This window comes from Notamacropus eugenii, chromosome 6, assembly GCF_028372415.1.
Source record: "Notamacropus eugenii isolate mMacEug1 chromosome 6, mMacEug1.pri_v2, whole genome shotgun sequence".
NCBI classification, from domain to species: domain Eukaryota; kingdom Metazoa; phylum Chordata; class Mammalia; order Diprotodontia; family Macropodidae; genus Notamacropus; species Notamacropus eugenii.
In genome coordinates, this window is record NC_092877.1 from 18478479 (window position 1) to 18506477 (window position 27999).

At 40.4% G+C, this 27999-nt stretch overlaps 1 protein-coding gene across 1 annotated transcript; it reads right to left on the bottom strand.

Moving 5' to 3' along the window:
- On the bottom strand, positions 1 to 27946 carry PRRG4 (proline rich and Gla domain 4). The gene is made up of 6 exons (XM_072619230.1): positions 27850 to 27946; positions 26764 to 26876; positions 20031 to 20194; positions 17863 to 17911; positions 16108 to 16240; positions 1 to 4595 (listed from the first exon to the last, which is right to left on the bottom strand). The coding sequence occupies exons 2-6, from the start codon at positions 26864 to 26866 to the stop codon at positions 4364 to 4366; spliced, it is 681 nt and encodes a 226-aa protein (XP_072475331.1). The 5' UTR covers positions 26867 to 26876; positions 27850 to 27946; the 3' UTR covers positions 1 to 4363.
- Positions 27947 to 27999: the final 53 nt, after the last annotated feature.

Sequence of the window (27999 nt, forward strand, 5' to 3'; positions counted from 1 at the left end):
TACTACAATAAGTAATAAATATTTACTTAGTATAAAATGCCATTACAAATCAAGTTTATTATACAGGTACAAAAATGTACACAATAAGAAATGGTGATTCACGATACAATGAAGACTTGAGGGAAGGCATGCTTTTAAAAAAGTTCATTGTTCTAGCGGATAAAACTACCAGTACATATTGGGGAGACTGCCTTACATAACTGGAGAGAACCATTTAAAAATGATCAGAAATTTGTGAGGGAAGTACACAGCACAGCACATCGTTGCATTAGAAAAAAGTATAAAAATTAAATATCTATCAGGTTACACTAATGTGGAAATCCAGTCTTTCAAAATGCAACTGAATAGAAAACATGGCAAATGGATTCATTCTAAAGGAGCTGAGAATTAAAATGTTTTACTAACTGTTGATTTTGTGGTTTTTTACCATTTTGAAAATTTTATTTTTAAGTATATGATATTTAAATCTTCTCCCCCCTCTCCTTCTCCTGAATAAAGCCTTTAGAACCTGAGACTGGTTTTGAGAAAGGTCCAGCAGTGGAAGCCTTTGTCTTAAAAAAACTGAATGTAACTGTCACCAAAAGCTAAGCTTTTCCATCCTTAGTCTCTCCCCTTCCCCCACCCCATCCTAGGTTCTCTCTTCAATAACAGACACACTGAAAAGCAGGAACAAAATCCTGCCGGAGGAATAATTGACTCCCCTGGGAACAGAGGAAGTAGAGTCAATAATTAAGGTCAGTCTTCAGTTTTCTATTGACATGACTGACCTGTAATATGGACATTTCTCAATACCCTCCTTAAAGTATCTGAATATGTAGTAACCACAGATCCTGGAAGATAAAATTGGTAACATTTTGGGTCATATTTTTTAAATAAACCATTTGGGAAACTTTAAAATTCTTTGTAATTTTTAGCTTACCTCCCTCCCCTGTTGCCACTTTTTGTAAACCTACTGTTTCCTCATGTGGGAGTTGCCTCTCATCAATGAAATCACAGAGCCAGTCTTTCTCCCTATTGTTTCATGTTATGACAGTATAATTGGAGTTCTGTCATCCAACACAACTGTCTAAACCAAGGTTTTGCACATGGTGGGCACATAAAATGTTATCTGACTGGCTTAGTGCCCGTGCCCAGAAGAGATGGACTTTGGCCCACTCATCCAGCAGCATCTCGATCACACCACCCAACTTAGCCACATGTCATGAAGAATTTTTATCCACAGAAATGTCAAACATCCCTCAGAAATTGAACCAATTGCAGTCATAGGTATACATAATTCTACAAACACATACATATACACACACATAAACACATATTTCTAAATTGCTTCATATCCAATTAATGGCTTGGTACAATAGATGAGTTCATGTTCAATGAAGATGTAAAAACAGTCATGGAAGTGAGTTTTTCTTCTAGAAATTATCCCAGAAATTAATGCCCCATGTCAAAAATGCAAGAACGAGCTGGAATGGAATTCTGGAAACAAGTTTTGGGGAACAATTCAAAGAGTTTTCAGTACCCACTCATAATTTATTGGAGGGGAGGGTATATATTGCAAATTTCAAAAACAAAAGAGGGTAAAGGAACCCCAAGTAAGGGACAAGACCCTCCCAACTCCTATGCCCTCCCCTACCCCCATATACAGAGGTAGTTTAGACCACAATAACACAATGAAGACACAATTATTCATTTAAACTTTTCTAGTTTCTTATACTCTCTGGGAGAAATGTACAGAGAGCTAGAAAGAACCGTAACACCACAGATAGAATTCTTTTTTTTTTTTTAAAGGGTTTCCCTTTGTGAAAGTGAACCACTTATCTCCTGGACTTGGTTGGCCAGGTGGCATCATCACACAGAAGCTATCATGCTGCTATGATGTATCAGACTCTTTCAAATTAGACTGCTACAAAGTCTTCATTCCATCCAACCTCTGATTTAAAATGAAAAACAAAAAGCCCCAACCCTATCTAATTATTTGTGAAATCTTGTGCTCAGTGGAGCTCTAAGAGATAGCATTTTGAAACAATGAAACTATGACATCTCATAGTTAATATTAACCAACAGCAACCAAAAAAGGGATAAAAATAAGCAATAGGGGGCAATTTAAAAAATTATAATAAGTTACTATTGAAATGTTGCATTTACTATAGCCATTTGTCAATTAGGGTCTTCCCTCTTATGAATTGTAGAGATACTCTACAAACATGATGGATTTCACAGTTCCTCTGAAGATGAATCAGAGATTCTTTTATATTAAAGTTTTATGATAAATGATAAGTGCCAACTGTATACAGCACGGAGGGAGTGAGAGGCTCTGAAGCTAATTTGGACTTAGAGCTTGTGTGTCAGTGGGAAAGACTCACAAAAATTTCAGAAGAAAAATTCCATTGTCACTTAGAGGAAAGGCATTTTTTAATCGTCAATTTCAAATAAGGACACACTTTCACTAATACACCATTAGGTAATGTGTGATCTTGTGAGCAAGATAGGAACTTAGACAAAAGCTTCTGTCTCAGTTCTGCCACAAACTCCCTGCAGGACATCTGTTGTCTTAGTTCTCCATTGTTCAAGGCAGAAAATCAGAGGGTGTGGGAGAGAAATAAGTCCTACAAAGGCTTTATACTAATACAAAAAAAGTGTTATGTAAAATTAGTACATAATTATTTATGGTATTTTTTGGTGTGTAGTCAAAAGTAAAGGCTACTTTTCTCAAATTAAACATGAAATTCTTGGTTCTGCCGCTTATGAGTTGGATGACGTTAGGCAGATGCTTTCCCTTCTAGGGGTCTCGGTTTCCTCCTCTGTACAATAAGACTGTGAAACATCAACCTCTGACTGTGACTTTGTCACTAGGTTAGTGACAAGTGGGCCATACAATGGAAGGGACACTGAAAAAGGTGCCTAGAGTACAAAGCCTTTGAAATTTAAAACGGTAAATATCTTATTTTTGCCTATCTTGAAAAGATCTTATAATCCAAGAATACAAAACCCTCCAACTTATACGTGATTTATATTGTTCAAACCAACTGTACCACTTTGGTTAGCATGCATCATCAAACTGACATGAACCGTGGTCTCCCCCCATTTAAAAAAACCCGGTAAATTATCATATAAAACATCAACAAAAAAGAAGGTCACAACTGACAAATATTTAAGGAATAGAATCTTCTCTTCCCCATCTCAGGAATATGCTGTTGTCTGACCTCACCCCACAGGGGGAAAATACGAACATCTATACATCTATAGAGAGAGTTCAAGTTCTTGTAAGTCTTTCAGTAAAGAATGACAGTAGAAGAGAGGACTGTATGGAAACTGGGTTGAATGATCGATCATTTTAAGTGTGCCTTGACGCCTGAGAAAACATACTACAGAGAGGCAGAGGGTCACTGGTGACAAAATTGGACACATCTTAGAACACAGATAAGAGGATAAATAAATTATGCCTTATGGATTAAGCTATTAATTATGAGCTAGAATAAAATTCCCAACCTGAGTAATCTCATATGAACCAAGTATGTAGTCACGCAGACAGAATCCATCTATTTCCTCACGGGACAGAAAGATTCATACAGAATCCAGAGATTCTCGGTTGTAGAGTCATTTTTTGGTGATAGGAAAGAACTACAATTCTAGTAGTCAGCTAACAAATTTGCAACCTTGTGTTACTGTGCCCAGGCCCTCTAAGTTCCAACAACAGTAGCCATTTGATCAGAAGAAAAAGGTGCTTTTCCCTTCTCCCCACTAACACACTGCTGAAGTAGTCTCTAAGTACAAATACCTAGAAGGAACACTGTGTGCTATTTCATGTAGAATAATCATCAGGATTCTTTTTATGTTTTAAAGGTCACTCGTTCATCCTGAGATTTAACAACTTTTTACAAAGTCTCCTTTGTTGGAGATTTAAAATATACAGGGGACAAAATATTTAGTATCTCGTCTCAAGATGACTCAGAGCAAAAGAAATTCTTGTATTAGTTTGGTTCTCAACACATCCAGTCTAGAACTCTCTCTGTGATGGCGGGTATGTTGCTCATCCTTCAGAACATTATAATTACTGAATTTTTGCCTAATCTAGCTGGGCTGATGATCTGGAGACTCCTAAATTAAAATCGGTGCCTGCCTCTTAATTGCACAAAAACAAACAAACAAACAAACAAAAAAACAAACAAGGAAGCAAATTCACTCATTATTCTGATGTCAGAGATAAAAGTCCGGATATCTGGAGCAAATGCACAGTCATCATGAAAGGCATGTGTTCTTAATATCTTTACAGAAGTGAAACAGCCAGCCAGTTAAACCACTGGAGAACCGAGTCATGGCATCTTCTTCGAATTAATATCCATCTCCCACATTGATATTGGTTTTAGTGAGAAGGTAGCGACATAGACTTTTTAAACACCTTAAACCCTTTTGCTGGTCCAGGATAAGGAGGAGGGGGAACATCATATTTTCCAGTCAATGCTACAGCTTGTTCATAAGATGGCAGTCCTGAGTCCTCCAAGGGAAGAGGTGGTGGAGTTAAGGCAGACTCCTCTGGTCTTCTAAAGAGAATAGTTGGATGATGTCGGCCGGTTCTTATATACACAGCTGAGGAACTAAACAGAGATAGATCAATAGCATCGATTTCATTTCCATGCTAATAATAGACCTTGTTAATGATATTTCCAGGTTAAAGAGTATGGTTTTCTTTTTAAAAGTTTTTATCGATTACTTCTGTTTTTTATATCATCATAGCTATCTCCAGTATCCTTCTCCTTCACAGAGAGCCATTCCATATAACAAATAGTATTTTTAAAGAGAAAAAAAAAATCCAGTACAACTGATTGGTACATTAACGTCTGAAAACATGTACATTGTGTAATAGCTGTGGACTGCTCATTTCCATAAAGGTAGACTGGGGGTATCTTCTAATATTAATTGGTTTGTTTAGTTGCTCAGTCATGTCCAACTCTTCATGACCCCATTTGGAGTTTTCTTGGTAAAGATACTGGAGCAGTTTGCCATTTACTTCTCCAGCTCATTTTACAGATATGGAAACTGAAGCAAACAGGGTTAAGTGACCTGCCCAGGGTCGCACAGCAAGTAAGCGTCTGAGGCCAGACTTTGATGCGGATCCTCCTAACTCCAAATCCAATACTCTATCCACTGAGCTACCTAGCTGCCTCTCACATCAAAGAGTGTGTTTTTTATAGTAAAAGATGGAGACAGCTCAGAGATGCAAAGGATAGAGCACTGGATTTGGAGATGGAAATGCCCTGAATTCTAGTCCTGCCCCAGACATTTATTAGCATGAGCCTGGGCGTGTCCCTTAGCTTCTGTCTGCCTCAGTTTCCTCATCTATAAATAGAATAATACTCCTACCTTCCAGGATATTGTGAAGATAAAATGAGAAAATATTTGTAAAGTGCTTTGCAAATCTTATAACGTTGTATAAATGTTAGTTATTATTTTCTTCTTATTATAATGAGGATATTTATTACAATGAATTATAATATTCATGTTATAATTACTCATAACTAGTTGCAATCTAATTAATTCTAATATCAACAATATTACAACTATTTTGTTATTATTACAATTAGAATATTTGTTATAATGAATCATAATATTCATATTATAATTACTCATAACTAGTTGCAATCTAATTGTTCTAATAATACTCTAATTATTCATGAATATTAGTTGTATGATACTGAACAATGAGTTATAATAATTATTATCCTATAGCTTTATGACTTTGGACAAGTCACTTAACTTCTCTGGACCACAGTTGCCTCATCTATAAAATGAGAAGGCTGGATTTCAGCTGTGACTGGATGCTATGATGAGATGATCTCTAAAGTCTCTTTTGGCTCTAGCTGTAACTTCAATCATTTGTCCACTGACCTTTCCCTTTATTCAGTCCTTCTATAACCATTGCTCTCATTCAGTGACTCTCCGTCCAGGCTTGGTGAAAGGTCTTACAACCCAGAGCCCTGGAGCTGTCACTCTGCCTCTGGTTTCTTTCAATCTGAAAACTGCTCCTGGACTAATCTTTGTAGATTGTCCTTCCCCTACTCAAAACCTTTTTTCCAGCTCCACTATCTGTCCTTCAAGGCCTTCCATAATCTAACATCAGTCATCCTACCTAGTTATTTCCCTCTCTACCTTAAAATGGAAGGACCTTCTAATCCAAGTCAGTCCCCTCACTGTCAGTGAAGAACCCTTCCTTGATTTCCTACTGTGGGTTGCAGACTCTTCCTCCACGTAAACCAAATCCTGACCATTCAAGTCTGGTGTAAGTCCTTCCTCCTTCCTGAAGTCTTCCTTGATGATTTCAGTCTTTATTTTTCCTCCTTTTCTTTTTTAAATTAAAAGTCTTTTAATGAAGAAAAAAATCTCTATTCTCTCCCTACTCTTTTCTTCCTCTTTACAATTTCTCCAGAACTTATAATTTGTACCACACTGTTTTTGGCCTCGAATTATGATGGGGTACTTTGTTCGTTTAGTCAGCGTCTGACTCTTTGTGACCCCATTTGGGGTTTTCTTGGCAAAGATACTGGAGTGGTTTGCCATTTCCTTCTCCAGCTCATTTTACAAATGAAGAAATTGAAGTAAATAGGGTTAAGTGACTTGCCCACAGTCACACAGCTAGTAAGTGTCTCAGGCTGGATTTGAACTCAGGAAGATGTCTTCCTGATCCCAGGTCAAGTGCTCTATGCACTATACCACTTAGCTGATCAGTATAGGGTACACCCAATGAAGAATCTTCCTCTGCCAATGCAGGTTAATGATTTGTCCAGGGCCACGTAGGTAGAATGTGTCAGAGTGGAGATTTAATTTAAAAAAAAGAGAGAGAGAAATAAGATCTGAAGTAGTCAAGGATGACTTCACTACCATGCAGTTTTACGCATGTGTTAGCTTTGTCCAAAGTCTGAGATCTTTATTTATATATGCACCCCTACCTTCACCCCAACCCCCAGTATGTAGCAGAGGGTTCAGCATCTTGAAATGTACTGAGTACTCAAATAACACTTATTAAGTGGTTGACATGAAACTTGGTCCTGGTGTTTGAACTATCATCAGCTATTATTACAATTACAGTTATTTTCCCCAGTCCTTCTGATGTATACATTTTATAGTTCATGAAAAGTGGTTTTGTTGAATGGTGGGGTATGCACTCCCTCTCAAGCCTCTGTAGCAACTACTTATAAAAAAATTAATTCCATTTAATGATTAGATTGTAAGCTCCTTGAGGACAGGGAATATCTTTTGCCTCTATGTATCTCCAGTGCTAAGCACCTGGCACATAATTGGTAATTAACAAATGTTTGTTGACTGACTGACAAATGTTTAGGGACTAATCAATGACGTAACTATGGTCATTTGAAACTGGATACTGAAAATTCAGAGACAATCTCTAATGCTCACATCAGCTGATGAATACAATTTCCTCTTAATCAGATCTAATAAGAAAGACATTCACTGACATGTGTTTCTTTTCTCTTGCCTTTGAAAGTTAAGAGGCAGGGGAACATTGTGGAAAGAAATAACAGTGGACAAAGAGGAAAATGATTGAGGTCCCAAGCCCTGTCTGACTACTTCCCAGGTAAATCCTTGACTTCAGTGAGTCTCACTTTTCCACCTGTAAAATGGGGATACTCCAAGTTGTATCAGACCTACTTCTAGGATAGTGTGAGGAAAGCACTTTGAAAATTGTAAACCATTATCTAATGCAAGCTATTCTTTTTTGGGAGGAAATGATGAACAATATTGTTAAAGGGGTGAGGCAAAGACTGGGTGAGACATGGGAAAGAAAGAAGGAGGAAGGGACAACAAGAGAAAAAAGGAACAGGAAGACAGGGAGAGAGGAAGGAGGAAGAGAATAAGAGGTAAACCAAGTGACTGAGACAGAGACACACAGAGAAGAGAGGCAAAGGCTTGGCTAATTCATAAACTGGCTAATCCTCTCTGGACTAACTGATAATGGACCACTGGTGAGGCTAGCACAAGTGTGTTCAGAAAGCTAAGCACACACTTCCTCTTCTGTCAGAATTCTGGAATGTCTTGATGATAAATACTCATCCCCTTCTCAATGGAGTTGAATAGCCCTCCTTTTGGGAGGGAGACAAGCCCTCTGTTTGCCCACAAGGCTCAGGTATGTCAGATAAGGCAAACAAATAGAACTTCTTTGCCCTAAGCCACTGGATCAAGCAAGTGACAAGTCCTTATCATAAACACATTCCAGGTTGTGCTTCAATTACAAGTCATCTTAAAGCAATCTGCCTTTTCATTGTGAGAACAAGGCAGCAATTATATCAGAAAGTCAGTGAATGGCTCCAGTGTTCTGTACAACATCATACGTCCATTGTGAGTGGAAGGGGGGAAAAACATTCTAAATATTATTTTCTAGAAACACTATTATGGGCTCATTTAAATGAATTCAGAGTTATCCCATCTTGAAATGAAGAACATGACATGAGGCACTTTCTCCCCAATACAACTGAGAAATGAAATGATCTTATACCAACCATTTATCTGGAATGTGCTTATTGCCAAGATGATGTAATACTGCTCTGATTTCAACTTTCCGAAAAAAAGGAGGCGTTGAATACCATAGTTTTCCCCAAACTTTTCTGCCAATTATCTTCTCTGGAGTTTTTAAAAAAATCCTTAAACTTTGCCTACGTTTAGATTTCAAAGTCAGGGGGTACTTTATCTCACAGCAATCCTCTGCCCTTAATTTTTTCCCCAGAATCCTACGCAAACAGGATTGCAAAGACAGAATGAACAGTTTAACTGGGGACCCAGGACGGAGTTAGGACTTGAAATTTATATTGGCTGTTACCCATTCACAACAAACCACTGAGAGATAGCTGGGGAACCTCAGCCTCTAGCCTCAGATTGTTGATATCTCCCCAGCTCTGGGAGATTTCCACAAAAACCCAGATCCTGTTGGGAGGCTGCAGTCCCAGCTGGGGTGATGAGAGCTCACAGGATACTATTGCACATTGAGAGAGTGGGCAGGACCTGCCTGGGTTCAATGACACTGAGGCCTCCCCAGATATCTCACTGTGGCCCCAGGAAGGGGGTATAGGCAGGTCTGTCCTTTAACAGGCTTCAGTGAAACAAGCCGGACAAATTCAGGTTTAATGTAAAGAACGTAACAGCACAACCACTGGATCCTAACGTAGCTTCCCAAAGACCTGGCCAAGGGCCGGCCCCCTCGTTGGGTCAAAAGTTCAGCCAGTTGAGTTGCTCCTCTGGGTTAGATAACACAAAGTGGGGCATTGTTTCCTGAAGGCCATGACTGAAATACATGTGTTACCAAGAAGGAGAGAAGGCTGTCTGTCTTTCCTCTGGCTCTCTCCCATTAGCACACACAAACACTTTAATAACACAAAAGGGCCATGGTTTCATCAGTGTAGGTCCCTCTAGATTGTGGGGAGAGGGTGGTAGTGTTCTTAACCTGAGGTCTTCAGATGAGACAAAAACCCTGGAGCTTAAAAAGATTTAGGGACCTGAGGTCTTGAGACTGGTACAGAGTTGGTATTAGACCCATGGTATGCCAAGTACGGCCACCTTAATACCCCCCTATAAATATCTAGTTACTTTAACAATGCAGAAGCTCAAAGGAAATAATTTTCAAAATTGGTGAAACATCTAATTAGATGCATCCTATAATCTATAGAAAATAAAGATACCTATGTCCACTGTACCATATTTCCCCTCATGGTCTACATGGGGGACAAAAGAAAAGGAGTACTTCAGAAAAAAAAGTGAGGAAAGAAAGAGGAGGGGAAAGATAAAAAAGGAAGAAAGTGGAAGAAAGGTGTAAAATGAAAAAGAAATAACTGTAGCAAATTAAATCAGAGCTAGACCATCTGACTCCAATAATTGTAAATGTTGGAAACAGAACCATATGTGCCATTGTGGCTTTTAGAAAAGATACAAGAATATTTTCTTATTATAAGTGTAAGGAGGGAAGAAAAGAGGGAGGGATATAAACATATTTCATGTTCTTCTTGCTAGATAGGAATGGACAGGGATCATTTTCTCCCCCAGCATCTAGCATTAAATATTACAGGTACTTCGATGAATGAGGATGGGGAATATGGTAAAAAAGATAGGAATAAGTTCTTAAAAGATGAATGCTGTTTACTTCCCCATTGTGTCTCCCATATCTCATTATATTTCTAGAATATCCATACCATTTAATTCAACTTCACACATTTATCAGGCTCCACTCCTAGCAAAGCCATGGGCTGAGTTTCAAGGAATAAAAAAGCCCCAAACAGAAGTCCCCTGCCCTATCCCCAGGATGCCCCCATTTGGTGATGAGGTTATATCAGGTAGGATGGACGATATATAGTTGTAGAAGCAACAGCAGCTTAGGGGCATTAGTAGCTGAGGATGGCTTACTATCAGATGAAGGCCAAAGGAAATTTCACAGACTGAAGAAAACTGTTGAAGGTCTGTGGATTTGGAGACATGGGTGGGTGGAAAGAAACTTATTTGCTGGACAGATCCTTGTGACTTTGACTCTACATGGACTCCTTTCTTTATACTGGCATAGCATGACACAGCCACAAGCACAGAATATTATTCTAGCCCTTTGTGTTCTCTCTCTCTTTTTTTTATTGTTCTCTTTCTTTAAGGAGTGCTTTATTTTTGCTCTGTTTTCAAATATTTTATTTTTTCCCATTACATGTAAAAATAATTTTTAATATTCATTTTTTGAAATTTTGCATCTCAAATTCTCTCCTTTCCCTCTCTCCCCTTCAACAAGAAGGCAAGTAATTTGATATAGGGTATACATGTGCAGTCATGCAAAACATATTTCCATATTAATTATGTTATGAAAGAAAACAGATCAAAGGAAAAATCCGAAGAAAAATAAAGAATTTTTTTAAAAAAAAGTATGTTTCGATCTGCATTCAGACTTAATTTGTAATTACATCTCTACGAGTATTTTGTATGCTTTGGTAGACTGATCCCCAGACACTCTGGCTTTTGTGATTATTTGAAATGGGATTTATGTGAACTATCAAAGGCTATCCCATATCTTCCTACTCCCAGACCTAAAATTTAATGGAAACAATGGGTTACAACACTATTGAGGCAGGGAGTGAAATACCAAGAAGGGGAATCATTTACTTTCTCTCTGCTTCATTTATCTCTGTTGGTGAAAAAGGAATAAACTGAGTCCTTTACCTATTAATGAGGTTCTTTACCTGGGGTCCATGAACTTTTCAGGTCATTTAAAAAAGAAATCTCTTTCTATGTTGATTATAATTGTTTTTTAAAAGTTCTAATGGGTTCATTGGAATGGGAAAGTTACTTAGTAAATTTGAAATTAATTTGATTTTTTAAATTTCATGCCTTTTATAAAGAGGATGCCCTTAGCAATCTCTTCTATGATGGAAGGACATTGATCTGTAAAGTGGTAGAAGAGATAAAAATTCCAAATATCTCCTAAAGGGAAAAATTCTTTCCTTGATAGAAAGAAAAGATAACTTTACTTACTTTAGAATATAATTTAGGATAAAACTTGGCCTTTTTTTTGTATTTATCAAGTTCATATATGTTGACTTAATTCAACACACCTTTATTAAGCATTTGCTTTGTGTTATGTGCTTAGTACATAGTCACTGTCTCCAAGGTTCTGTCCCCACATTCTCTATTAACTCAACCAGACAAGAAGCATTTGGCTGATGCTTACTATATAGGGATAGGGACTGGAGTTCTGATCTTACTGGCATGGGGCACTCCCATGAGAAAAGTTCCCTTTATCAATAGAGGTCAGCATCCTTTCTGCAATGAGATGCTTGAGAGATTATGTGATTTACCCAGGGTCCAAAAGCCAATATTTGGAAGAGGTAAAACCTAGGTATTCTTGGCTTCAAGGCCAGCTTTCTAGCCACTATATTGAGCAGCTTACCTACTTATATGCAATTAAAACAAAACAACAGCAGTAACAAAAAACTTTGGAACTCTTTCTGAGAAACCATCAGTGAAAGTTCTAGAATACATAAATGGGGGTAATGAAAAGAATCTCACGTGGATTCAAATCCTGACTCTCACATCTCCCATGGCAGAGACACTGGGTAGGTAAGTCTGTTATGTCCATTTTATAGATGAGGATACTGAGGCTCAAGAGAGTTAATAGGTGCACTACCTATGTCATAGGACTTCTGTGAGGAAAGTGGGTAACAACCCTTAACACACTGTACAAACCATATTTTATGAGAGAAAAAAGGGACACACTGAAAGGAATATTAGGGGTCAGCCAGTCAAGCCCATTCATTTCATGGACAAGGATGCTGAGGCCTAGAGAGGTGAATTGCCCAAGGTCAAAGAGATGGTCTGGGCAAGCATTTCAGCTGGAACCCGTCTCCTAACTTAGTCCAGTGTATTTTCCAGCACTTTCTTTTCTCTCACATGCTTCTGATCTAGATCAAGAAGGGACCTCAGAAACCAACCAGTCCAGCCTGCTCTTTTTACAGTAAGGAAATGGATAATGGAACTGTCAGGTGATTTGTCCAAGGATACAAAGACAAGCAAATGGCGGCAAGGTTGAGATTTGAGCCTAGTTTCTCTGACTCCCAATCTAGGTCTCTTTCTATTGCAAATCAGAAACTTCTCAGATCAGTAGTTATGGCAATGTCTTTGTTAAGCAGGGTTCAAATTTTACGTGATCCATTTAGTTGACCAAAAGAGTAGTTTGATCCAACAGATTTGCTAGCTTGGAAAAATAATAACAGCTAGCATTTATATACTGCTTCACAAACATTATCTCATTTATACTAAAGAAAAAAAAAACTCTGGGAAGAAGGAACTATTATCATACATTTTACAAACCAAGGCAGGCAGAGGCTAAGGGACTTGCCAAGGGTCATATAGTATCCAAGAAAGCATTTAAACTCAGGTCTTCCTAGCTCCAGGTTCACTCCTCTGCTCACTGCCCCATCTAGCTATCTCTAGATATAAGGAAGGTATGGACTCAGCCAATCAAGGATTTATTAAGGACCTACTATATACCAGGCATGATGCTAGTTTCCTCTGTGTAATCCCAGTTGAGTAAGTCACTTGTTTGTTTTGTCTCAGACAATTCCCAATGACTGTTGTGGCTCTCCATTAGGCAGGGGCAGTTCCCTACCCTGAAGAAATCAAAGATGCTTCTTATATTCCCATGTTTGTTTGCCCATTTATAGAAGCTTCTAGTCTAGGGATGGGAAATTTGTGACCTTGAGACCACATATGGCCCTCTAGGTCCTCAAGTGCAGCCCTTTCCCCTGTTCTAGTCTAAAGTGGGCAGACGATAATGGCTGGGCTAATGATCAGTCTCACGGCATGGGTATTTTGCTCAAAAAAGATGTGCAATATAAATAAAAAGAAGGAATAATGACAAAGAAAAATGTCCACTTCACTGGAAGAGTCCTCATTTTGTTGAAAATGTTACTGGGTAAAGGGTACCACTGAGGAAAGAAAGTCAGTGGATTTGGGAGGGGAGATAGGAGACAACTGAGGAAAAGCTGGTAACTTCACCCAGTGACATATGAAATGCCAAGCTCTCATCCTTTGGTGTCTTCCTTTTCTAGGCCACAATTCATTCATTAAATAGTTTTATAGATAGCTGTGTATGTGTGCTCTGCTTCTTCTCCCCCCAAATCTAGACCTTCATATTCCCAGCACTTAGCTCTGCCCCACCCCACCCCCACAGTAGATACTTAATAAGTGCTTATTTTAATGAACTGAAAACAAAATACTTTGAGATTAAATGACCCCAAGTTATCCTAAAAGGCAGTCCTGACTGGTCATCTCTGTTAACCAATTCACAGCAGAGCTGGGGTGAATAAACCTGAATTTACCATAGTACATTTAGTTCATGGTGCCTTTCAACTACAAGTAGATATCTCTTTATCCACTATCATTCCAAGAATGTGTAATAACTAGGATGAAAATGAGCACATTTGTTTTCACAAGAGTATGCCGCTTTGAGAGGCTGCATTGTGGTATAGTAATGATTGCCATCAGGAATCTCAAGGTGGACATTTATTGCTGAATTTCCATTGTCCATTTGTAGTAGCCCATATTGCATGCTAAATGCTATGTCACTTTGTCAATGAGTATTTATTATTATTATTACCAGAACTGAGATTTTATCAGCGTAGGGAGGGGAGGTCTCAGAGAAGGACTCTTTCTACCAGTGCAGATCAAAAGCTTTTTCAGTAACTTAGTCGGAGAGAGTCGACTAGCACAAAGAAGTTAAACGACTTGCTCAGGGCTACATAGCTCTGAGTCCATTTCAGCAGCGTTGTCAAGCTCAACCAGAAAGGGGGGCCACTAACCTGTAAAAGTCACTAACTAGGCTACATGTTGACTTAGTTTTAAAATGTGATGTTATCTACATTTTATCACATATTTATTTTAAAAATTTTTCCCAATTATGTTTTTATCTGGTCCAGGATAATACTTAGGAGGCTACATGATTGACACTTCTGCATTACACCAATTCTCCCATGCCACACAATAAGTACAATATAATAAAAAGTCCATTTCATATCCAGTAAATATGATTTCTGTCTTCATTGACTTCTTATCATTTCTAGTATAAAACACAAATTTCTCAGCCTGACTTTAAAACCCTCCCCAGTCTAGATTCCCATATACCTCTCCATGGGATTGTTAGTTCCTTGAAGGCAGGACCAACTTTCCCTCCTTTTCGTGTCCCTAGCACTTAGCACAGTGACTGGCATATAGTAGGTGCTTTAAAAAAATGTTGATGGATTTTCCAGATTTATTCCATTTTACTCTACCTCACAAACCCTATCTTCCAACCAAACAAATCTACTTGTTTTTCCTTGACCATCTTTCTTCTCTAAATCTCTGCAAAGGCTGACCTCACATGCCTAGAACAATTTCCTCTTCTTTACCTCTGTCTCCTAGAAATTGCCCTGGCTTTCTTCAAGGCTCAGCTCTTGATGACCATCCCTTGGATCCAAAGCCTCTCTTGGTCCTCTCCGAGGTTAGTTAATTGAATTCTTTCTCCTGGAATTTTCTTGTATTTATGTAGCTGTCTTTTTAATTGTAACCACCCTTTTACTGAGAACTTAAGTTTTCTGAGGGCAGGGCCTGCTCCATGTTTTCTTTGTGCCTTGTATTGGCACATAGTAGGCTCTAAGTAGAATGAATGTCTGGTGAATTAATTGGGATAAGAGTAGGTCTGGATCAGCTGTTAATGGGACACAGAGCTTCATTTCTCTGACTGTAAGTTCCTTGAAGGCAAGGACCGGGTGGTTTCTCATCTTTGTATTTATTGCTACTTCCTTGCATCATGCCATGTATACAGTAGGAGCTTCATAAAAAAGATTTTTTTTTCAAGTTTGTAGGGCCTTCAGTCATTGAGCCTAATCATTATCTGAAAAGCAATCCCCACTACAATATATCTGACAAGTATCTGTCCTAGCTTGGCTGAAAAGCTTCCAACGAAGGGGAACTCACTACCTCCCCCGGTGGCCCATTCCCCTTGTGGACAGCTCTAATAGGCTGTTTTCCTGACCATTCATTGATGCTGGTTCTGCACTCTGGAGCCCAGAGGGACAAATCTGTAGGAAACTAGGTGGTACAGTGCCTAGAATGTTGGATTTGGAGTCAGGAATGCCTGTGTTCGAATACTGCTTCAGGTTACTATTACTTATGCCTGAGGAAGTCATTGAATCTCACCCAGCCTCATCTATAAAATGGGGATGATGATGGCCCCCATCTCCCAGGACCACATGAGACGACAAATGCAAAGCGCCTGTAATCAGAGAAGGGCCACCATTTGCTCTGTACCACATTAGCAGCACATCCAGGCATGCTATAGCACCCAAGTTAATTCACCAGGCATTCATTTTTTATATGCTGACGATATGCCTTAAAACACTATAGAAATGCTAGCTATTATAATGAATTCCTCTTTCACATGCAAACTGTAAAGTGTGCTATAAATATAAGATATTATCATTGTTCTTATTGGGATCTGGTCTCCTGTCCGGAGCCAGGGGAGAAATGTTGAAGTGGTCTACAGCTAACAATATGCCCGGTGTCATATTCTATTGAGAATACATTTTCTGTTATACATACCATGGTTGTCTTCTTCTTGTACATTTGGTGATGCAGAGATAGTAACCAAGCAATCCAGTGATAACCAAGAACACTCCAGCTGCAATTAATCCACTCAGAAGTCCCATAACATCGATCTTCTCCCTCTCACCATCTTAAGGGAAATGATTTAGTCAGCTTTGGTCAATATCCCTCTAGCAACTGCAGAGCACATCTCTAATCCTGAATGTCTCCTGAATCTAAGCACAGACCTGCACTCTGTATATTATTAAAAAATAATGCCTTGCTTGTAGCAGTTGTTTATAAAAATATCTTCATCTGAGCTTCAAGACAACCCTAGAAGTTAGGTGTCATTATTATCCCCATTTTTACAGATGAAGAAACTGACACAGAGGCAAACTGACTTATTCAGGGTCACCTCTATAGCAAGTGTTTGAGGCAGGATTTGAACCCAGGACTTTCTGAAGGTAGGCAGCTAAGGGGTACAGTAGACGGAGTGCTGGACCTGGAGAGTCAGGAGGACGTAAGTGAAATCCTGCTTACTAGCTGTGTGAGCCTGGGCAAATCAATTAACATCTGCTGCCTCTGTTTCCTCATCCATAAAAATAGGGAGAGTACCACCTACCTCTCAGGGTTGTTGTTGTTCAGTCATGTACAACTCTTTGTGACACTGCTGAGGTTTTCTTGGCAAAGATAATGAAGTGATTCACCATTTCTTTCTCCAGCTCATTTTACAGATAAGAAAACTGAGGCAAAAAAGGACTAAGTGACTTGTCCAGGGTCACACAGTAAGAGTTGGAGGCCAGTTTGAACTTAGGCTATTGTGAGGATCAAATAAGAAAATATTTGTAAGGTGCTTTGCAAACCTTAAGGTGTTAGAAAAATGCTATTATTTTATTATTATTATTGTTAAAAATCTGTTGAAGACAAATCTATCTATCTACTTGGTCTGGCATAACATTTAAATTATTTTCAAATGGCATCTCTAGAGCCCCAGCTATCCTTGATATATCTTTTTTGAATTTGGTGTTGCCTTTTTGGTCTAGGACTTCATTGATACAGGAGCTGTTCCACTGGTAAGGAAACCTTCTCTTCCAGTGCAGTTCTGTAACCCTTCTGCAGCATGAATATTAATAATGTGTGACCCAAAGAGGAAGAGAATCATAGAAACAACATCTCCCCTGCTCAGTTTCATTGGGCAGCAAGGACTTGGGTAAATGTGATCATCCCTTGAGGGTGGGGCCACTGTAACCGAGTCCACAAGGCATCTGGGGCCCTACCTAGGGGACTGAAAGAAAACCTGGCAGGAAACCCAGCTGGAGAGAATCAGCTGAGATAAGAAGGAGGATCACCCCCTCTGAAAGGCTCTAAACTCAGCCTAACCATCTTTATCCAGCTTGTTGGCAGGCAGCAGTTAAAAAAAAACAAAATATTTAGCCACTCCACTCTGGCAGAGAGTATTCAACTTGTACTAATACAAGTCTAGACGTTGCCTACTTCCCTTCTGTAGTCTTCAAGAGTCGCTTAGAAACACGGTGCCAGTCCGGAAGAAGTCTATTATCTCACTCTCCTAGTATCTCACCAAACTTGATTTTCAATACCTGGGCATTGGAATTTTACCTCTGTCTCAGCTGGGTACATAATTGGCAAGTCTTCTATAGACCAAAATCACTGAGCAACAAGCAAACTTAATGTATGGATCATTAATCTCAAAACTGAAGTTTATTATAAGGGGAAGGAAAGAAACCAATGCTCTTAAATTAGTTCTTGACTCACCTGATCTTGTGCGTGGTCCTTGAACTGAATAATCCTGCCAAAACGCCATCTGTAAAAGCAAGCAGAAGTTTAGTGAGGGAAATATTTGCTAATGATTTTATTTAGTGCTGCCTAGCATTCTCACCAACCAAGGAGAAAGATATGGCATAAAAAACTAAGGGTGGCTAATGTCCGGGCACATGCATCAAGGACCACTGTTTGGCCCTGGTTTAGCCATGATGGTAACTGACTGCCAGGTGGGAACTGCCTGGTCATCCTCTGCTGCCTTTCTCATTACCCCTGACTCTAATTTGGGTGAGTAAGCATTAGTGATAACCAAAGTAATTCATTAAAAGGCATTTTTTAAGCACCTACTATGTGTCTGGCACTTTGTAGGCACTGGGAAAAAAACCAAAATGAAACAGACCCTGCCTCCAAGGAGCTTATATACTTTGGTGGGAGATATCGAGTACCTATATAAGTTTATGTAAGACAAATTCAAAGTAAAAGGGAAGTAACTGGAGGAGAAGGGCCTGCCAGCAGCTGAGAAGGAATGAGAAAGCCCTCATGGAGAGGCTGGTGTTTGAGTTTTTGAGAAGATAAATTCTAAGAGAAGGTGAAGACAGAGTTTATTTCAGGCAGGGGGGAGAGCCTGGGCAAGGATACAGAGCCGGAGAATGGACCAGTATGAAGAACTGGAAGTAATGTACAAGAGGAGTGGAAAGGAAGATTGGGACCGACTTAAAATGCTTTAAAAGATAAAAAGTAGTTTACAATTGATATTATTGAAGGCAATAAGGAACCAGTGGAATTTATTAAGGCAGAGAATGACACCGTTATACATGAATTTAAGGGGAGAAACCATTGTAATGGCTTTTAGAAGGATGGATTGGTGTAGAGAAAGACTTGAAGTCCTTACTTCTAAGTAAGTACCTAGTAGCTGGAGAAGAGGTTATGTGCTATCCTAATCCAAGGTACTAAAAGAGGTGGGATGATCCGTGAAGGATGGTCTATACCTAGTACAGGCTAGTTTGCTCTAATTGGACAGAAGCCATCAAGACCTCAGGATCAATCAAGAAAGATCTATCTTAAAGGCATTCCTAAAACCATTATTATTTGGAAGAAGGACTAGGACTTCAGCTGACCAGGATAAAAGTAGAAAAGATTGTATGAGTGTAGAAAATCACCTTTGTGTCTCCAATCAGAATACAAATACTAAATGATGGTGGTCAATTACAATTTTGGCAGACAGAGAGGAGACCAGCTCCCTGGTCTCCACATATGCATAAGAATATTTAGAGAGGCTCCTAACTGACTCATGAAAAAAACAGAATCACATGAGGCAAAATTATTAAAGGAAACGTGATTGATCTGCAAAACAGAAGGTTATAAGTATGGGACCTGTTCATATAGGGAGAGCCCTCAGGGGTTGCTCATTTCCAAACAGGATAGAGGTTGAGCAGGAAAGAATATAATTAGACTTAAAACTTTTATAATGAAGAATTAAATAGTGATGTAGGTAACAAGAGACATAATGGGATGTCCACTCACTCGTAGGAAATCTTTAAAACCAGCATCACAGGTTGACATGGCTAAAGTAGAGAAGTGCCTCAGTTGGCGGCTAGACAAGGGAAGAAGCATTTATAAAGTTCCTACTATGTGTTAGGCACTGTGCTAAGTGCTTTACAAATATTTGATCCTCATGACAACCCTGGGAGGTAGGTGCTATTATTATCCCCAATTTACAATTGAAGAAACTGAGGCAGACAGAAGTTAAGTGGCTTGCCCAGGGTCACATAGCTAGGAAGTATCTGAGCCTACATTTGAACTCAGATTTTCCTGACTCCAGACCCATGTGTTCCATCCACTTTGACACCTATCTGCTTCAACAAGACCAATTATCTCCTGAAATATGTTTCAACTTTCTATTCTAAGTAAAAGAAACGTTAAATGTTAAATGTTAAAGTAAAAGAAACATTAAGCCCACCTAAACAGGTGAGTCAATACTTTGGTAATTAGGACAGACCCAGTACCTAAAAATATCAGATGAGACAGAAATACATCAAGTTGATGGTTTAAAAGCATTTTAAGACTTACAGTAAGAACGTATACAATTTCCAAAGAAAAGAGACTTTGCTATCGAATAACCACTTAATGCTTCCAATCAGTTCATGAAATAGCTATGTTACCGTTTTGTCTTCATCACCAAAGATTTCCCTTGCTTCCTCATAGTTGCACAGTTCCTCATAACACTCTCTTTCCAGATCTCCAGGAGTAAAGAGTTCCAAGTCAAATCTATTGTAGAGGAGACGTCTATGGATGAAGACACTGGCTTCTTCTTTCGATGTAAAGACTAGTGAAGCAATAAAAGGTTTTAAATGAGGACCATTTAAAATCAGCTATACAATAATCCCCTCCTTCCTCTTCAAAAAAAAGTTAGCATCAGTGTTACAGTTATTATTATCTCCGTTTTACAGATAGAGAAGCTCAGAGCAGTTAGTTCAGTGACCTACTTGCCTGTGGTCACAGAGCTAATGTAGCCTTTGTTTCACAGTGGGGAGAAACATTTTTGTTGTGGCTAAATGACCTCTAACTTCTGACAAAAGGGAATTGCTGTAGGAAAATTTTTTGGCTAAAAAAGTAATATACTAATAATTTAAATGAAATTCATTGTATCTGGAGGAAGCTTATATACAGAAATTTGCTCAGTATGTAGAGGTCCCTCCTCTGCCCCCAAATACACACAAACTTTGTTAAGTGGGGTATGCTGGGGCAAGCTCACACCGATGAAAGCCCACTGTTAAATTTTCTTTATGAACACTTACACCTCAGAAATCAGGAAATCAAGACTTGATCTATTTTTTTGATTATCTACTTAAGAAAGTGTTGGAGTAAACATTAATAATACAGATAAACTTAAAAGTAAGTTGTTCACATTTTTCTTTTCTTTTGAGAGCCAATTGGCAAATATGTACCTGCACAACCCTGGTCATTAGTGTAACACAGCAAGTTGTTTTAAAGACATATTCTTTGCTTTTAGATGCTTATTTAATTAAACAAACCCAAGGGAGTCTGAAGTACACAGAGAAGACCTCACCACCCCCCCCCCTAGTTTTTTGATTGAGGACTAAGTTAGACTGTGGCATGATAAACAATCATTAAAATGAGGGTCAGGAGGTCTGGGATCTGCCACCAGTCAACTATGTGATCTTGGGAAACTCACAATCTCCTTGGATCTCAATTTCCTCATCTCTAAGTATGAGAGGGTCAGACGAGAGGGTCCTTAAGGTCTCTTCCAATTCAAAACTTCAATAATTTTTACAGGAAATTCCAAACCCTCCTTCTACCTAGAAAGGGATGATGTTTGCAAAGGCTTTTATTAGTCAATTTCTCCATGAATCTTCATCGTAATGGTGACTGACAAATATCATAGGACTAGTAATGATTATATTTAAGTATTCATAAATGCTTTCTCACACTAGGAAGCAGAGTGTTAGAGCGGATAGAGGTATGAGCTGGGAAAAAGTAGATTGAAATTCTACCTCTAACACAGTTTCCCAAAAGTCCTAATGAAGCTTTAAGTTTTAATAGTTTAAACTGTACTTAGTAGCTTTGTGACCGTATAACCTCATAAGGTGTGTAAGGTAACTCCCTAGGACTGACTAATCCACTGGAAATTCCACAGCAGAGATCCTTCCCCCATTCTGTACAAGCATCCTATGAGATAGGTAGAGCAGGTTATACTAGCCCCATTTTACTCATGAGGAAACTGAGGCATTGAGTGGTTAAATGACTTGACCTGAGGCAAAAAGTTAGTATCTAGTAACAGTACTAGAACTTAGTTCTTCTGACTCTTAAGACCCAATACTCTTTCTTCTCTTTTTTGAAGTTTTTAGTTTATTTATGCTCTGATGAAAATTTATTATCTTCATGGATAAACATCATCCTTGGTGCCTGTTCTCCCTTCTTTTTGCCAGCACTGACACTGGCCTGTGCAGACCCCTGGCTCTCCTCATTCTGCTCCTACGTTCTTTTCACTGCTTTCTTAATGTCTTTTTCTTCTCATACAGACTGTATCTTACAAGTCTGTGCTTTGATTCACTTTTCTTTGCGTAGTCTAGGGAATCATAAATCATGCCAAAGACTGTTTTGCCATCACCAAAATGGGTTCTGGATCCAAAGACAAAAGTGATGTCCACAGTTGTCTTGTACATCTTAGCCAGTTTTCCTCAAACTTCAGTCTTGGGCACTGTGGCTTTTCCAGCAAGAAAACCATCTGTTCATGCCGAAAAAATCTGTCATGAACTTCCTGGTTCTGATGACAGGGTCATTCATGGTGGCGGCTGGCTCCTTGAGCAGTAGGAAAAGTTATTCTTTCTTTCCTTTTAAAATTTTTATCGATATTTTTTGTTTTCATATGACCTTTATCTCTGAATATGTCCCTCACTACCCAGAAAGCTGTCAAAGAACAAAAAATAAAACCAACTCACTTCAACAAAACTAACCATTCGATCATCTGAGTGAGGTTATCAAGCTTTATGCTCAGTCCCTGCCTCTGCAAACAAGGGAGCAAGGGGCATCTTCTCATCTCTTTTTAGGTTCCAGGCTTAGACGAGAGCCCTTTCAATTACACCGATCAGCCTCTCCTATACGTATCTATATTTTTATAGACATGTTGCCTGGCATACAAAATGAGGCTGTATTACTATTTGAGTTAGGACTCAAATTTTGTCAGTGCAAATACTCCCTCTACTGGTGCCTATCACAACATCTCTTTCCCTAAGGAAATGTTTTTTCTGAGTTGCGGCCAATCTTCCAACTAGAGACCTCGTCAAACTTATTGGGGAGGCTGACTGAGAGGATGACAGACATTCAGTCCATCACTGTATGGCAGAGAATAACAGCTGTCATTTATGGAAAGCTTTAGGGCTGGCAAAACCTTTCCGTGTATTATTTCATTTGAGCTACACAACAACTCGATGAGGTAGGTACCATGTGTCCATTTTACAGATGAGGAAACTGAGGGTCATAGAGGCAAAGTGATCTGCATATAGACATAAAGTTACTAAGTGTCAGAGGTAGTTTGGTGCCAGGTCTTCTTGGCTCCTGGTCCAGTTTTCTATCCATAATGACTCTTTTCTTCTGAGACAGAATCATACAAAATCACATTTCAGAGGATGAAAGGGACCATACGGGAAAAACAAAATAACTGGATTTTTTTTCCAACTTTTTTTTTCAATTGTCAGGTAGACAAAGTTGAGTGAGTTTGTACCAGATTAGGAAACCTGTAACAGACGAGCAGCTGATCCATTAAGGATATTCCAGAAATAGGACGTTACAATGCTTGGTCTTGTTCTTGTTTTTCCTAAACAAAAATGTAGAGTGGAAGGTGTTTCAGGCTAGAACAGAGCATTGGGCATTGGCTACCTGACTTCTTCTGTTCCAGCGTCAGGAAAAACTGGGTTCAAATTCTACCTTGGACAGAGTCACTTAACCTTTGGGGGCCTCAGTGTCCTGATTTGTAAAACAGGGAGGAGATGCCAATACCTCTAGCACATGCCTCACAGGGTTATTATGGCATTCTGAGAAGATAATGTAAGTAAAGCATTTTTAAATTTTAGAGGGATATCTAAATGTCAATTATTAGTATTTCTTTTTTCCCTCTTGGCAGTCTCTACAGAAAGAGTCATTTTTTTGTTTTGTTTAAATCTTCAGTCCACCTATTTTGAGCTTCTGATTGAAACAAAGAGAATTTGAAGGCAAACTTCCCTAACCAGCTAAACTAGTAATGCCTCTTACTTTCTCTTAAGACTTTTTTTTTAACCTCTCCAGCCTAGAAGTAGCTAGGTGGCAAAGTAGTTAGTGTACTGGGGTTGGAGTTAGGAAGATCTGAGCTCAAATCCAGCCTCAGACTTTTACCAGCTGTGTGACCCTGGTCAAGTCACTTAATCTCCATTTCCCTCAACTGTAAGAGGGGAACAGTACCTACTTCTTGTGAGGATCAATGAGATAATATATGTAAAGTGCCATATAACTATGGTTGTTCAGTTGTGTCTAACTCTTTGGACTGTACTGCTCATGCGGTTTTCTTGGCAAAGATACTGGAGTGCTTTGTCATTTTCTTCTGCAGGGGATTAAAGCAAACAGAGGGTAAGTGATTTGCCTAGGGTCACAAAGCTAGTAAGTGGCTGAATTTGAACTCTGGTCCTCTTGACTCCAGACTGAGAGCTCTATCCACTAAGCCACTTAGTAGTCTCATTTAACTATCAGCTATTATTAATAGCATGGCCCTAGCACCAGACTTTTGATCTCCCAACCAGAATTCCCTCCCTATTCAGTTTACATTTATACCACCTTAGGCTGTTGTATAGTTAGCTTTGTCCCCAAGCCCTACACTTCAAATGCATAATTTGGGATCCTTCATTCCTTTCTTTCCCATCCACCCTTCCCTTCTAACAAACTCCATTCAACTTTTTCCAATGCCTGGCACAGAGCAGGTGCTTAATAAATGCTTGCTGATGGACTGGTTGATTAACAGGATCATATCACCTTTCTTCCCCTCACTCCCACCCCTGGTCCAACTAAGGCTTCCCTTTCCTTGGTCATATTTCCCCTTACCATATCACCATTCAATGACTAACATCACATCTCCATGGATGCTTCTTTCGGTATAAGGAAGAGGGAGTGGAAACCTCAGCCTAAAATTCATAATGAGAAGGTATTTTACTACACTGGCATAAGTGGGGTTGGCCAGCTTTATGCATATGCAGCTGCCAATATGGTGTGATCTCTATCGGTGCCAGGAAAACTTCCCACTCTGATACCTGAAATGGCATTCCTGTGAGATAAGGCATCTTCCCCAGTTAAAATGCAGACAGCCCTGGAAAGGATAATGTATTGAACCATTCTTTGAAGGAGTCATAATTTCATTGATGTGGGAGGTAGAAGGATCTACAGAAGCCATTGAGTTCAATCTCATTTTTATGGCTGAAGAAATGAAAGCCCAAAGTAAACTACCCCTAGGTCACATGGCCAATGTCGGAGGAAGGAGAACAACGGTTTGGTGGTGGGTGTAGAGGGACAGGCTGAGATGCCCTGGGGGAAGGTGAGAGGATGGTGGGAAGCCAGGTGACCCTAGAGAGCCTCCTCAGCAACTGTGAGGAGTTGCTAGTGCTCTTTCCATTGTCCCAAGATATCTCCCAACTCCTTCATCTCTGCAGACAGCCTTCGTGTTGCTGTAGTCAAAAGAATACATCCCCCTGGCACTAAGCCTCTCAGGATTTAGCTAGGCTGAGTCCCAAATAAAACAGAATCCACCTCCATGCATCCACTTTACGTCTTTCCAGCTTGGGCAGGAGGTTGTCCTGGAGTTTATGTTCTTGGGAAGAACCTTGTCAGTCATTAAAAAGTTAGTGTGGATTCAGTCAGTGTATTCTTTCCAAATGATGGCTAACAAGTTTAGATGGAATTTGAGGGAAAGAAGGAAGAGATAGGTCCAGAACCTAGGCACTACCCAAAAAGGACAGGTTCAGTGGGATCCTGTAAGGCACCACACAAACTATCTACTTCTTAATTTTGCCTAGGATCAGTCCTGGTTCAGGGCACCCATCAGAGGTATGAGTGTCAGATGCTCCTAGGGACCCAGAATTTATGTCAGATTTCTGAGTTATTGATCTCTTAACCTAGCTTTCTTCTCCACTCTCCACCTTTACCAGAGTAACTATATCATTTTAGACCAGACCAGGAAAATGTCTTGGGGACCTTGCCGGATGCCTGAGACTTATAGAAAGGAAACTGAGGGCTAGACTGGTAAAGGTGTGTAGGGGTGTGTGTGCGTGTGTGTGTGTCTATCTGTCTGTCTGTCTGTGTCCAACCTGATGTAACTAAATTGTAGCCATTTATACTAGAAGCCTCTATAAAATGAGAGGATTGGGCATAACGGCTTCGGAAGCTCCTTCCAGCTCTGGAACAATGCCCCTTAAGGGCAGAAACCTTGCCTTCCTTAGTATATTTCTTAACCCCTACACTGTGCTGTATACCCAGGAGGTACTTAACACGTCTGTTGATTTATTAAGACAGGTCCTGACTTAGATACCAGATCTCTCCTAATTTTCCATGCAATAGTTTGAAATTCTTCTAAACAACAACTACTAGTTATACCTTCTGACTCCAGGCATTTTCACTGGCTGCCCCTGTCCCCTCTGCCTCAAATGCTCTCCCTCCTCACCTTCTGTAAGAAGCCCTCCCCCCTCTCCCATTCACCCTGTATTTATCTAGTGTGCACACTTTTGTTTGTATTTTGTCTCCCCAACTAGACAGGAGCTCCCTGAGAGTCCTGTGCCTTTCTTTGTCTCCTCATTGCTTAGCACATACTAGGTACTTAATAAATATTGACTGTCATATTGTGATTACCATATAGACCTGATTTAAAGAAGTGTCACAAACCTATTTGCAATAGCTGGGGAGACTTCGTATTTAACTAATCACAAATATTCACTACTATTTAAATGTACATTTATCATATTAAAATCCATGGGGAGAAGTCCTTCGATTTGAATTAAAAAACAAACTAGGTTATTGTAGAATACAGTGCTGGGCTTGGAGTCAGGAAGATGTGAGCTTCGAACTTGGATCAGACACTTCCTAGCTGGGAAGTCACTTAATCTCTTCCAGCCCCAGGTTCCTCATCTAAAATGGAGGGAAAAGCCCTTACCTCCCAGGATTAGGATCAAAGGAGATAACATGTAAAGTGCTTTGCAAATTATAGAAATTATTATTACCATACGAGTTCAAAGTGCTGCTGTTGGTTGATTATTCACGTAAACGTGGTGTTTTAGTTCAAACATCAGATTTTTCACTTTTGACAGAAAAAATAATGTAAGATGTGGCTATAACTTTTTTCTACAAGTACGAGGTGATTACCGTCTTTCCCTGTATGTGTAGGCTCTTGGGGACTTCTTGGGCAAGGAGGAAACGCCAAAGTAACCGCCGGCAGAGTGCTGAGCAGAACCAAAATGTTAAACATAGTCTGGCATCTGTCGGATAAAAGATGTACATTTACAACAGCTCTCATCTCCAGCCTCCAGGCAGCGCCCGCGGAGGCAGCGCAGTCCCACTCGTTTTCAGGCCGTTCCAGCCGGTCGGAAAGCCCCGGCACCACTGCCGAGCAGGTTCTCTCGGTGCAGCCGGCTTCCCACCCTCCCCCAGGGCATTCTCGGCCAGTCCTTTTACACTCACCACCAAACCTCCAGTCCCTGCCTGGGAAGCCCAGGCGCCCCCAAGGAGTGGCTGCGGGGTAAAGCCGATGCGCACCGCTCCGAGCCAAGCCTAGTTCCGCTGCCGCCACCCAGGGCAAGCCAAAAACTAGCGGTTAGGGTCCCACCCCCTCTCCACCTCAAGGTGTAGGGATCGCCCCCTGGCAAGTTTGTCTCCGGAAAAACAAGTTAAAAGTTACCTTTCTCCTACCGCGTGCGCCCCCGGCCCAATCCCCCAGACACTTCCCCCAGCCCAGGATTAAGCAGGCTCCGATTCCAAAGTTCGGGTCCCACCCCAACCCTTCCCATCGTCCGGGTTTCCGAGGCTCTATTTACAGACAGACCCCACGCAGCCCCGGTACCCACCGTCCCGGCTACTAGAGCTCGAGTTCCAGAACTCACCCCTCCCTCCCCTGTCGTCATCCTCCGGATTAAGGAGGTTCCGATTTCAAACTCCAGCCCCAAGTCCCTCCCCCACCCACCGGGTTCTCTCCCAGTCACCTGGGTTACAGAAACTCTATTAACCCCCCCCCCCCCCCACGCCCCATTCCCCACGGCTCCCGCCCCGTCTTTGGCATTGCCGAAGCTCCCGTTCAGACCCCTTTCCCCGGCCCCGTCCTCATCCCCAGGATTTATGGACCTCCCCCCCCGCCGGTCTCCCGGGTTACCGAGGCTCACTTTCCAAACTCCCGGCCACCCTCCCCGCCCGGTCCCGAACTCTGAGGTCGCGGCCCCCAGCCCAGCCCTACGGTACCTGGAGCCGCCCACACATGCTCCGGAGCCGCCGCCCGGTTTCTGCCAGGCCCGGAGTGGATCCCGGGCTTTGTCGCGGACGCCCCCCACTTCTCCTCTCAAAACCAGTTCGGCCCGTGGAGGCTGGGAGCCTGGGCTCCCGATCGCGGGG